General features: G+C 39.1%; 1 protein-coding gene across 1 annotated transcript in view; it reads right to left on the bottom strand.

The window, feature by feature from the left end:
* Positions 1 to 7014: 7014 nt before the first annotated feature.
* Positions 7015 to 13212, bottom strand: part of HSF5 (heat shock transcription factor 5) — a 48463-nt gene continuing 42265 nt past the window's right edge. The window contains exon 6 of the mRNA XM_068979012.1: positions 7015 to 7085. Within this exon, the coding sequence (XP_068835113.1) occupies positions 7015 to 7085 (71 nt within the window). The remainder of the gene's footprint in view (positions 7086 to 13212) is intronic.

Consider the following 13212-nt stretch of genomic DNA (forward strand, 5'->3'; position numbering starts at 1 on the left):
TCCATATGCAACAAGTTCTCGAGCCACTAAACCCAATGTTAATGAACAAAACAAGGCAAAGTAAACGACTAAGGCCATGCATCAAAGGTGAGAGTGAAAAACTCCAGCTCAGAAAATGAAGAGGTGGCCCTTTTAAGTTACAAAACTTGTCAATGGTAAAAAACTAAAGATCACAGAGCTTCTTTTTTAAGGGGAAGGAGAGGGAACAATATTTCAGACCACACCTGAGAGATAGCCAAAGATGCTACATGTATTCATAAAAGTTTCAACATTAAACTGTACTTCAGCGTAGCCAAAGTTCCAGGCCCATTGAACCTATAACACTTTTCATGAACTTAAATATACTGAGTTTTAAATTTTCCACCTAGATTTGCTAGTAAGTTAGGTGCTGATTTATATGTCTTCACATATTCACAGGATAAATCTGAGCATCACAATCTTTTCCAATTTTCATAATTAGAAGAATATTTGAAAAGGTTGGCTTTCCAATTATCTTTTCCAGTTGAAATTCCTATTTCTATCTTTATCTTCCTTTCTATCTTAGGGATTCCTCCTTTTATTCTCCTACTTGAGAATGCCAAGCACTGTGATTTCCCATGAGATGCTTTTGGAAACTACTTTATTATCCAGATCTTATAATCTGTAATTTTCCGGGTTCATATTAAAACAAAGGACTATTCCTAACACGTTTTCAAATTCCTTGAGGAGGTGGGGAATAAAAGACAGGGGGAGTAAGGAGGTGATTAGTCTACAAGCTCTAAGTAGAATGCCCTGAAAAAGTAAAAATAATCCTGAGTAGAGTAGATCTGTGCTATTTCTAGGCACACTTGAGAATCTGGGTCTTTGTACAAACAAAATCTTATTCTAAGATTTCAAAATGTGCACCCTTAAGTAAATATAAATGCACTTCAACCACAAAGCCCACTGTGTTCAGAGGTCAAGTTAAAAAATCTTATTAAGTCTTCAGAATAAGTGCTGAAAAGCCAAGCAATTGAATATGAACCTGTTACATAGATTCTTTTCTTTCGCTGAGGCAGAAGGAGAAAAAAAAAGAATTTCAAAAGAAATCTGCAAACCTGTTGTGCTGTCGGGCCCACTGGAATCCACGGGGGTGAAACAAATTCAATTATGCTTTTATAGATCCTGCTCAAGAAAAGGTTTCAACTGCTTAACCAAGTACAGTTCATTCTTCCACCTTCTTACTCTGCAACCAAACCAAGTGCCCCACACTGCAGGTAGGAGCCGAGAAATTCCGCAGCCTGAAAAAATAATCCATGCAGGTCAAAGGCAGAAACTTACTCCAAGGTTAGAGCTACTGTCCCCAAGAACTCTAAAACCACTGAGAGAGGATCCAAAACCATTTCTGAAATCTCCTTTCTAACAAAAGTCCTTTTTCTCCCCAAACAGCATATAAAAATGATGAGATCTTGAAAGAGCAAAGAAGCAAATACATCAGCAACAATTCACTACCAGGAACACAGACAATCCCAAAGGGAGAAGGCAAGGTCTCTGAATCATGGATAGACTTGGAAAGTTCGGAAGGATTCAAGTGCTTTCCTTCCAGAAAGACAATTCTGGATCAACTCCCTAGAGGAGGAAGCCTGTGGTTTGTAATTGGTGTTCTAGCTCGGACTCCCTCCCCTGGGACTGCAATCACGCTCTCTACCTGCTGACACAGTGAGGGTGGAGCAGCCAGAGGCAGCCGCCCCGTCCCGCCCCCTCCTCCTGGCTGCCTGGGGCACGGTGCGCGCACACTTCACCAGACACGTTCCTGAGCTTGCTCTTCTCTCGGCTCCCCGACTCCCTCTATTGAGCCACGGCCAAACTGCACCCAGTTCAGTCCTCAGTACCTTTCTCTGAGTAAGCAAGCTTCCGCACGTAAATCAAGGCCACGTGAACAGATAGGTAAGCAGATTCTGCAACCCAAGAGACAGATGGCAGGATGAGGAAATAAAGACCAAAAAGAAACCCATAAGATAAAATAATGGACACAACGTTTTGCAAATGTAAGTTCAAAGGGATATCTGCTCTTCTGGGTTTTAGTGTCTATAAAGGCCACAAAGCCAGAATAATGTGATCCTGTGCAGTAGTTCTCACTCACTGATTTATCGTTGTCTTAAGTCAGCTACCCTGGCAAGAATTCTGTCCATGTTATGCAGTTTTTCTTCAGCTTCTGCAAATTTAAATTCAGTAGCTCTTTTCTAAACTGCCTGTACCAAGCTTTTACATTAGGTGATCTCAGAGGGCTGGAATCTGTTATTTTTCTTCCTACATCCCTGGGATGTGAAATAATACTATGGATCAGACCTGGGCCTTCAATGTGAAACTGAAAGTAAGTCTATATCATAAATACAAGTAAAGGGGTAAATATATATATGCTTAATAAGAAGAGTGTAGGCAAAAAGAAAACTGATTTTTGGTTAATTACATTTGTGAAAAATAACCCTTCTAGTAACATTTTCTTTAGAAAGAATGCAAACGTTTCTGATGTATGTCTCTAAAATTTGAATTTTCAAAATGACCAGACTGTATTTGACTGTGACCAGACATTTTATTTTTAACCTGATGCCAATAATCTTTCCAAACTGTACAAATGAACAATGATGTGAATATGATTAACATTATACTTAAAAAAGGTTAAGATTTATGCTACATGCTTATTGTGGTAAAAAGCACATTTTAAGTTGTGGCAAGAAGCACATAAAATTTCAAACAATTTCTAACGTGTACAAAAGAATTGTGAAAACTGACTACTTGTAAAATGTGGAGAATAATAACTGCATTGTAGGTTTGTTGTAAAGATTAAATGAAAAAAAAAAGAAAAAAAAAAAGATTAAATGACATAATGCCTCTGAAGGCAAAAGGTATGAGTGACCTGGTTGCCTTGAGAATTTTATCCCTAAAGAGGGTTTACAGTCTAATTTGAAAAGATACATTTACCCCAATGTTCACAGCAGCACCACTTACAATAGCCAGGACATGGAAGCAGCCTAAATGTCCACCAACAGATACATGGATAAAGAAGATGTGGTGCATTCATACAATGGAACGCTACTCAGCCAATAAAAAAGAGTGAAATAACGCCATCTGCAGCAGCATGGATGGACCCGGAGACGATCATCCCGAGTGAAGCAGGCCGAAGACAGACGTCATATGCGATCCCTTACGTGTGCAATCTACAATATGACACAGTTAACTTATTCGAAAAGCAGGAAGAGACTCACAGACATGGAAAACAAACTTATGGTTACCAAAGGGGAAAGTTGTGGAGGGGAGTAAATTAGGAGTTTGGGCTTAGCAGATACAAACTACTATATATAAAGTAAACAACAGAGACCTATTGTATAGTACAGGGAACGATATTCAGTATCTTGGAATAAACTATAATAGAAAAGAATCTGAAAAAAAAGTGTGTGTGTGTATATATGTATCTGAGTCACTTTGTTGCACACTGAAACTAACACATTGTAATTCAATTATATTTCAATTAAAAATTTAGTAAGTTTTTAAAGAGAGTTTATGGGGACAGTTTTGGCATTTTAGGCCTAATAACACCTAGAGCGGAGAGATAAAGTCTAAAGTAAGTTCTTAATTTAGCACTTTTTATTTATTGGTTGACCGTAAGAACATAATACAAATATAGACCTTTTATAGCTCCTTTCCTAAAGAATAGAAATAGATCTAATTCTTCTGGAGAGAATTTTTTAAAAGTGTGCTATGGTTTTATGTTTTTATGTATTCTATATAAAAGTATAACAAAAAGATTTAAATATACATTATTACATATCTGATATATGCAAAAACATCTTTAAACTTTAAACAAACAGTAACCTACTAAAATGGCAACCCACTCCAGTACCCTTGCCTGGAAAATCCCATGGACGGAGGAGCCTGGTAGGTTGCAGTCCATGGGATCACGAAGAGTCAGACATGACTGAGCGACTTCACTTTCACTTTTCACTTTCATGCATTGGAGAAGGTAATAACAACCCACTCCAGATCTCTTGCCTGGAGAGTCCCAGGGATGGGAGCCTGGTGGGCTGCCGTCTACGGGGTCGCACAGAGTCATACACGACTGAAGTGACTTAGTAGCAGCAGCAGCAACCTACTGATTGATTTTGCCTCGCCTATTCCTGCTTGAAACTTGCAAAGGAATTAAGATACCCAACCTAAGAGGCTTTAAACGGATACTTAGTTGAAAGGAAAAAAAATACAGATGTGGTTGCTCTCTCTCGAGGAAACCCTGAATGACAATAATACGTATCATGAGGCTGGGTACCTCAGGTTACTCACGATCAAACCAAACAGCTCTATAGGGCTTAGTTCACTGATATATTGTGCTTATTTACACAGTATTGACACAAAAAGCCAGCAGAATCGATAAGGAAGAGAAATTATTCTCTGGCTTCAAAGTTTTGGAGTCATCCCTAAGCAATTTTAACTTCCATAAAGATGGCATCACTGCGGTAATGAAGTGCCCACATTGACACCTACTACCAACCTCCCACAGAAAACAGATCACCCTTCAGGATCTATCTTCACATCTGCACTGACTAAAGTTACCAGACTTCGGTTCTTTCCCCAAACCTAGGTTTCTAAAAGCATGTCTAAGAACTGTCCTTACCCTCAATGGCATTTTAACTATTCAATCTCTATTCAAGTGTAAATGAAGAAAACTCAGGACTTTTTAAGTCAGATTCTTTGAAAAACAGAGCACACTTCCTTTTGAACTTTACTAATGTGATTGCTAGTCATAATGAATGAGGTTTCTATTGATCACCAATTCAACAGTAAAAACCAAGCAAGACAACAAGTCTAGTTGAAACGCTCACTTTATTGTTGACTGATTGAAATTTTTTGTTTAAGGTGCTGAAATACTGAGGTGCTAGTCAGGAACCTTGTAAGCATGTTTCAGACCCTACTGACTAATTTACACAAAGATTTTATGTTACCTTTTGCCACTTTTCCAAGACAGTAATGATAGCTTTAGGTGATGGGTAGCAGGCATGTGAGTATAGCAGGAGATCCAGCTCCCCGATCTGTTGTATCAGTATATAAAAAAAGTTTGGAAAGCTGATAAAGGCATTTCATTAATTAAGCCTTAAAACAACTGAAACCAAATCCATGTCAAGGTTCCTGCTTGACACATGTTCCTCAAAAGATATTATCTCTTTCAACTTATATGAAGCCAAGAAAGGCACAGTTAAGGGAAAGAATATCACTTACTTAGTGATATTTTATTTATCAGCTTTTTCAACATGACAGAGAAAAGGCAAAGTTCCTTCATTTAGAAACTGGGTCTCCTCTTCACATCCTCTACCAAAATACAGAATCTGACCAAAAGATGTAGGAGTCTCGATAATCCATTCATCTTTTAAACCTTGCTGATAAAGATGAATAAATGTTCATCACATAGACATGGACTAGTCTAATCAGACAGACCAAAGAGGTCACTTTTCAGGACCTATTTTCATATCTAAACTGAGTCACTGCAGACCAAAACAGAGCTCATCCTTTTCTAAAATACTACTATCTCTGTAATACTTCCAGGGTTTCACATCACTGGGAAGGCACAACGCAATTTAAAAAATGTATTGTTACACCCACCATGGCTGAAAGAGTATTTATGTCACATATCACTATGTGCCTTTCCTTTCTCATTCGTTTCATATTCCTAGGCTTCCCTTTTGTTTCTGCAGTGCTTATAAGGAAAACTGAGGCAGAATCCAATAAGAAAGTTCTAGTCAACTGAAAACTTTAAAATCAGAAAGCTTCTTGCTGTCATTGGATGAGCAAGTGAGGGATCAACTACAGAAACTGGATATCCAAGATACCTCTCCTAAAAACCAGTTCGACAATTCTACTATTCAAATTTAGGATCCTAAACAGGGGATGAGATAAAAATGTTAAGTCTATCCCACTATCCAAACTTCTCTCAGAAGCTTAAACCATACATAAACTGTTAAAGGTATAGCTTCTGTTAGGTAACTACTAATCAGTTAGTCCCAGAATTTGCACACAGTATCTTTTACAGCTGAGAATTTATATTTACTGAATGTAAGTATAAACACTGTGTTAAATCTCTTAATGGTTTTGCTCACACATTGTACATTTCCCTTTAAAAATAAAAATATTACACAGGCATCCTTTATCCTTCTACCCACAATATTAATAAAAATAAAAAGCTTTAAAACTTTAAATCTACCAGCATTTATAAATACAATTAAACAAGTTAAAATACTTTTCTTTAGAAGATATATTAAACAAGTGATACATTAACAAAACCTTACCATTTATGATACTGTATTATTAAAATTAAAGAAAGATATGAAAATAGAAGAATGTTCCCATTAATAGAAAAGAATAAGGGGCTGTTAAGTGTGATGGATGGTCCAAGCCCAGATGCCTTGCTCTTGAAACAGAATGCTGGGTGAGGAAGTCAGAGCATTTCCTGGTTAATCATTTAGAAAATTAACTCTTCCCCAGAGTTTTTCTTCCCTGGAATTCCTGACCCATTTAGACCTGTGATCTTGGTGACCTCACATGCCTCTGCTTCTCACAATCTTCTCTAAAAGGATCACACTGCGATTTGAAACAGATAGACTGAACTCCCCAGTGGAGCTGCACTGACTACTGTTTGAAAGTGGCAAGACGACAGATCAGCACACCCACACACATAGTATTCTCCGGGACCATACACGCAGCTGTTTTTAGCTGCTTCTTGACTGTAACAGAAGGCCAGGACTTTTCATGTGAAAGGGATCTGGGCAGCAAACAAACAAACAAAAGACTGCTAGATGTTTTGTAGTTTGTCAAGGTAAACAATCTGAACTGAACAGCTGTAGGAAATATCAAATTCCAATTCTCAATTAACAAAATTCTCAATTAACAAAACAAAAATATTATTTTTTTTCTCCTTAACAGAACTGAAAAAATCCCAACAGTGTGTCACGTGCAAGGCTAGTCTGCCTCCAGCTACAGCTAGTGCACAATGTCACATTTGTCATCCAATCCTCACTCTTTTAATTCTTCCTCCTTTGGAAAGTGTTCCTGCTTGCAGGCAACATCCACCAGCAGATGAAGATCTAGAAAGAAAAATAAGGCTTGTTTACGCTGTTTCTCAAACTGTAGAGTTCGATAGACAAGTCTTTCAACAAGAAGAACAAGCTGCTATGTTTCACCTGTAGAATAGGCTCTAAAATTACATTATCTCATCAGGTTCTCAATTTTTAGGGCATTTTTGTACCTCTAAAGCACAGATGCAGCTCAGGCATTAACCCAAAGAGACTAACAAAGTTTAAAATGTCTCTCCTTTTAGTGATGTCACTAAGCCTTTTTTCATTTCAACTGACTTTTATTGTTAAGTATAAAATTAAGAAAAAGTGTCAAAAAGATCAAAGTACAATAAACACACATATGAAAATTCATTTCTTCAATGTTATAAAAATAGGTTCCAGGATTATGAAGTAATGCCTTACAAAAAACAATGTTAAATTAAGTAAACACTACCTTTCCAAAGTTGATTGCCTCCATAAAATTTCCACCTATTGACTAATGTAGCTGATTCGCTTATAAAAGTGTCTATCTGAACTGTCTATAAAAAAAAATAAAGTATACCCTTCGAGGAGGTTGAGAGACAAAAAGTAGGTTCATTAAGAATGGGAAGAAGTTAAATAGTGAGCTCTCAGCTCAGGTACTAGGTTCTATAACAAAAAAAAGCTAAGGCCATGTATAGCAACAGAGTTAACTAATGTGGCTTCCGGGCTTCCCAGGCGGCTCAGTGGTAGAAAAGCCGCCTGCCAATGCAGGAGCAGCAGGAGACATAGGTTCCATCCCTGGGTCAGGAAGATCCCTTGAAAAAACGAATAGCGACCCACTCCAGTATTCGTGCCTGGAGAATCCCATGGACAGAGGAGAAACAGTTAGACACAACTAAGCAACTGAACAAACGTGGGTTCTAGATTCAATCTAATTAGTTTACAACTTCTAGAATAGCATGGCTTCCCTTGTGGCTCAGCTGGTAAAGAATCCGCCTGCAATGCGGGAAACCTGGGTTCGATCCCTGGGTTGGGAAGATCCCCAGGAAAAAGGAAAGGCTACCCACTCCAGTTTTCTGACGTGGAGAATTTCATAGACTGTAGTCCATGGAGTTGCAAAGAGTCGGACACAACTGAGTGACTTTCACTCACTGATTCACTCAGAATAACATGACCTGGGAGCCTTTTTAAGGTTGATTTTTAAGCTTACAATCTTGTCCTAGTAGCATTTTGCAGTTAAACTAAACTACACAGAATGAATCCTTAATTTCCTACTAGACATACAGAGACTTCTGTTATGATATTTGTAAAACACAACTTCTATGGGACTGATCAACAGCCTGAGCAGGAGAGATAAGAGACAATAATTCTACCACCACCTTTGAGAAAATCCAGAGGGCATTTGGAACAGTACTTAATTTTTGCCCTCTTCTGTAAAAGGAAGATCAATTACTAAAGAAAAGTACTAGCTCATCTGGTGAACAGGAGTACAACCTATCCATGAAGAACAAGCAATTTCAAAATTCACTGGCAATCTGGTGGTTAAGAGCTCCATGCTTCCACTGCAGGGGGCAGCGGTTCCATCCCTGGTTGGGGAACTAAGATCCTGCATGCTGTGCCTTGAAGCCAAAAAAAAAAAATTAGTAAAAAAAAGAAAGTGTAAGTACAAGTCGTTTGGTTGTGTCCGACTCTTTGCGACCCCATGGACTTTACATTCCATGGAATTCTCCAGGCCAGGATACTGGAGTGGGTAGCCTTTCCTTTCTCCAGGGGATTTTTCCAACCCAGGGATCGAACCCAGGTCTCCTGCATTAAGAACAAGCAATTTATCCAGATAAGCATCTTGCAGAAGAACAGACATCAATTTATCACTTAAAACAGGCTTCTTGTATATCTCTGACCATGGCAGCATTGTTTACAATAGCCAAAAGGTGAAAGTAATCCAGGAGTCCATCCATGGATGAATGGGGAAACAAGTGTGGTAGATATATACTGGAGTATTATTTAGCCTTAAAAAGGAAGCAAATTATGACACACGCTACATGAATGAGTCTTCAACATGAATGATCTACAACATGAAATAGTCACAAAAGGACAAATAGTGTACAGTTCTACTCATATGAAGTAGTCAAATTCATAGAAATAAAAGTAGAATGGTGGTTGCCAGGGGCTGCAGGGAAGGATGTAACGGATATGAAGTGTCAGTTTGGGAAGACGAGAAAAGTTCTGGAGATGGATGGTGGTGGTCGTAGTACATAATGTGAATGTCCTTAATGCCCCTGAATTGTACACTTAAAAACAGTTAAAAAGGTAAATTTTATGTTATATATATTTTACCACAAAAATGGCTTCTTTACAGTCTAAATAACAGGGATAATGATTGCAGTTCTATCTTAATTTATAGAACATCTCTTTTTCAAGTAACTGAAATGCAGTTATATGGTCATCTAATTAATCCTGAGTAATAAAGAGATGACTGAAGGAACCTCGACACTAGATGATTACTAAAGCCAGTGGTTTCTAGATCACGCTGGGGATCTTTAAAAAAAAAAATTGAGATCCAGGGCTTCTACCCCCATATATTCTGATTTAATTGGTACAAAGTGCAATCTAGGCATCAGAATTTTAAAAAGCTGATCAAAGGATACAGAATGAGTAATATGTAAGTATGATCATTCTCTAAACACTTCAACTCTACATCAGAATAAGGAGGACAGGCCATGTAGTAACAGAAAATACTAAAACAAGACTTTGGAATATGAACAGACCTAACTGCAGCCCTCTTTTGAAAGCAGAGTAGGAATTCTTGATAATGACAAACGCTGTTGTTCAGGTGCCAAGTAGTGTCCAACTCTTTGCAACGCCATGGACTGCAGCAGGCCAGGCCTCCCTTTCCCTCACCATCTCCTGGAGTTTGCCCAAGTTCATGTCCACTGAATCGGTGACAAAGGGAAAGACTATAAACAAGGCTTAAGACTATAGAACAACTACAGACCTCTTATGGGGAAGTAGACTGAAGAACAGCAACAAATCCTCTTTTTTTCAGTGGACAACTGTCATTTATTAAAATCTTTATCCTACTGATAGGTTCAAATAATGGACAAGAGCACATCACAGATAGGCATGTTTAAAGTAACAACAGCTCAGTGGATAACCAGCAAGGTCCTACTGTGTAGCCCAGGGAACTGCACTCAATGTTATATGTCAGCCTAGATGGGAGGGGAGTTTGGGGGAGAACGGATACATGTATAGGTATAGGTATGGCCGAGTCCCTTCGTCGCCTACCTGAAACTATCACAACATTGTTAATTGGTGATATCCCAAAATAAGTTTTTAAAAAATAAAGTAACAACAGCCGGTATGGCTCTATAATAGCCTCAGAATGAGTTGTGTAGTGTGAGCAACAAACCCTCTTAGTTTTAATGACTGGGATTTGTTGTTCAATTGCTCAGTCATGTCTGACTCTGCGACCCCATGGACTGCAGCACACCAGGCTTCCCTGTCCTTCACCACCTCCCAGAGCTTGCTCAAACTCATGTCCCTTGAGTCAGTGTTGCTATCCAACCATCTCATCCTCTGTCATCCCCTTCTCCTTCTGCCTTCAATCTTTCCCAGCATCAGGGTCTTTTCTAATGAGTCTGCTCTTTGCATCAGGTGGCCAAAGTATTGGAGCTTCAGCTTGAGCATCAGTCCTTCCAATGAATATTCAGGATTGAATTCCTTTAGGATTGACCAGTTTGATCTCCTTGCAGTCCAAGGGACTCTCACGAGTTTTCTCCAACACCATAGTTCAAAAGTATCAATTCTTCAATGCTCAGCCTTCTTTATGGTCCAACTCTCACATCCATACATGACCATAGCTTTGACTAGACAGACCTTTGTTGTCAAAGAAAGGTCTCTGCTTTTTAATATGCTGTCTAGGTCTGTCATAGCTTTTCCTCCAAGGAGCAAGTATCTTTTAATTTCATGAATGAATCACCATCTGCAGTGATTTTGAAGCTCAAAAAAATAAAGTCTCTCACTGTTTCATTTCCCCATCTTTTTGCCATGAAGTGATGGGACTGGATGCCATGATCTTCGCTTTCTGAATGTTGAGTTTTAAGCCAGTTTTTCACTCTCCTCTTTCACCTTCACCAAGGGCTCTTTAGTTCTTCTTTGCTTTCTCCCGTAAGAGTGGTGTTATCTGCATACCTGAGGTTATTGATACTTCTCCCGGCAGTCTTGATTCCAGCTCTGCTTCATCCAGCCCAGCACTGAGCATGATGTATTCTGCATATAAGTTAAATAAGCAGGGTGACAATATACAGCCTTGATGTACTCCCTTCCCAGTTTGGAACCAGTCCATTGTTCCATGTCCAGTTCTAACTGTTGCTTCTTGACCTGCATACAGGTTTTTCAGGAGGCAGATAAGGTGCTCTGGTATTCCCATCTCTTCAAGAATTTTCCATTGTGGTTGTGATCCGCACAGTCGAAAGCTTTAGTGTAGTCAATGAAGCAGATGTTTTTCTGGAATTCTCTTGCTTTTTTGATGATCCGATGGATGTTGGCAATTTGATCTCTGGTTCCTCTGCTTTTTCTAAATCCAGCTTGAACATCTGGAAGTTTTCAGTCACATACTAATGAAGCCTAGCTTGGATAATGTTGAGCATTACTTTGCTAGCATGTGAAATTAGCGCAATTGTGCAGTAGTCTGAGCATTCTTTGGCCTTGCCTTTCTTTGGGATTGGAATGAAAACTGACCTTTTCCAGTCCTGTGGCCACTGCAGAGTTTTTCAAATTTGCTGGCACACAGTCCCCAGTTTGGGGCTACCAAAGTCCCCAATTTGGCACATAGCTTCTAATAACAAGTATCTAAACCTGATAATTTTATTATTAAAGTGAGCTTCCTTCATTAACAAAGCTGCCAATCAAGGAATTAAGAGCATAGAGACCAATAAAAATGCACAAAGACAGAAATTAGTCTGATGCTACTAGAGGTTTCTAGGACTTTATTCAGGAAGCTTCTAAACTCATCAGAGAAGTAAATATTTGAGAATCAAAGGAGCTGAGTTGATCTGAGAGCTAAAAGGCCTCCAGGGACAGGAGTATTGCATCTACTCATTTGGGAATTTTTTTTGACTGCACCTCACAGGATTTTAGTTCCCCCATCAGGGATGGTACCCAGGCTCTCAGCAATGGAAGCACAAAGCACAGAGTCCTAACCACTGGACTGCCAGGGAATTCCCTGGAAATGCAAATTCCTACTAAGAGCCCTCTCTAGGGTTGGGGGCTATTACCTTAATGAAATCTCATCCAGAATCCTGCAATAGCTGCAGGAAAGTGAGAAGTCCTTTCTTCAGGAATGGACTGAACTTTGCTCTTAAACGTTCAATTTCCCTTAACTATGAAGTAACCTATCAAAACACAAAGACAGTGTTTGGTTTAGGGTAATTTCATTGTTGAAGAAGGAAATGGCACCCCACTCCAGTACTCGTGCCTGGAAAATCCCATGGATGGAGGAGTCTGGAAGGCTGCAGTCCATGGGGTCTTGAAGAGTCCAACAGGACTGAGCGACTTCACTTTCATGCATTGGAGAAGGAAATGGCAACCCACTCCAGTGTTCTTGCCTGGAGAATCCCAAGGACGGGGGAGCCTGGTGGGCTGCCATCTATGGGGTCACACAGAGTCACTATAGAAAATGGAAGAGCATGATTGAGTCTAAGTTTCTGTACTTGATTTTTTTTTTTAATCTGAATGGTATTTTCTTAAGCCAACACGTGTTCAAAAGGCCTACACAAAGCATGGCAATGACTGTCGTTAACAGCCTCCTTCTAACAAAAGGCACATCTACTGAAATCGGTATGATCAGGGTACCTCATCAACTTGAAGTCTGTTACTTGAAAAAAAGAGTCAAAGAAAACTTAAAGTGTGAGAAGATAAATTTTCAAAACAGTTCAGTTACAGAAGGGTCTCAGATTCAGTCTCAGTTCAGTCTCAGATTAAGTTCTGAGATACAGGACGCCACAGTTCAGTGGGCTATTGAGCATAATGACATCCTAACAGTTAATGCTGGCATCACAGAGCTTCAGAATTCGGGGCCAAACAAGTCTTCAGAGATGATTTTAATAAACTCTCTTATTTTTACCTTTAATAATGTGAGAGCTGGAACTTCACTGAGGGAAGATACTCTTAATGA

This window comes from Capricornis sumatraensis, chromosome 8 (genome assembly GCF_032405125.1).
Source record: "Capricornis sumatraensis isolate serow.1 chromosome 8, serow.2, whole genome shotgun sequence".
NCBI lineage: Eukaryota > Metazoa > Chordata > Mammalia > Artiodactyla > Bovidae > Capricornis > Capricornis sumatraensis.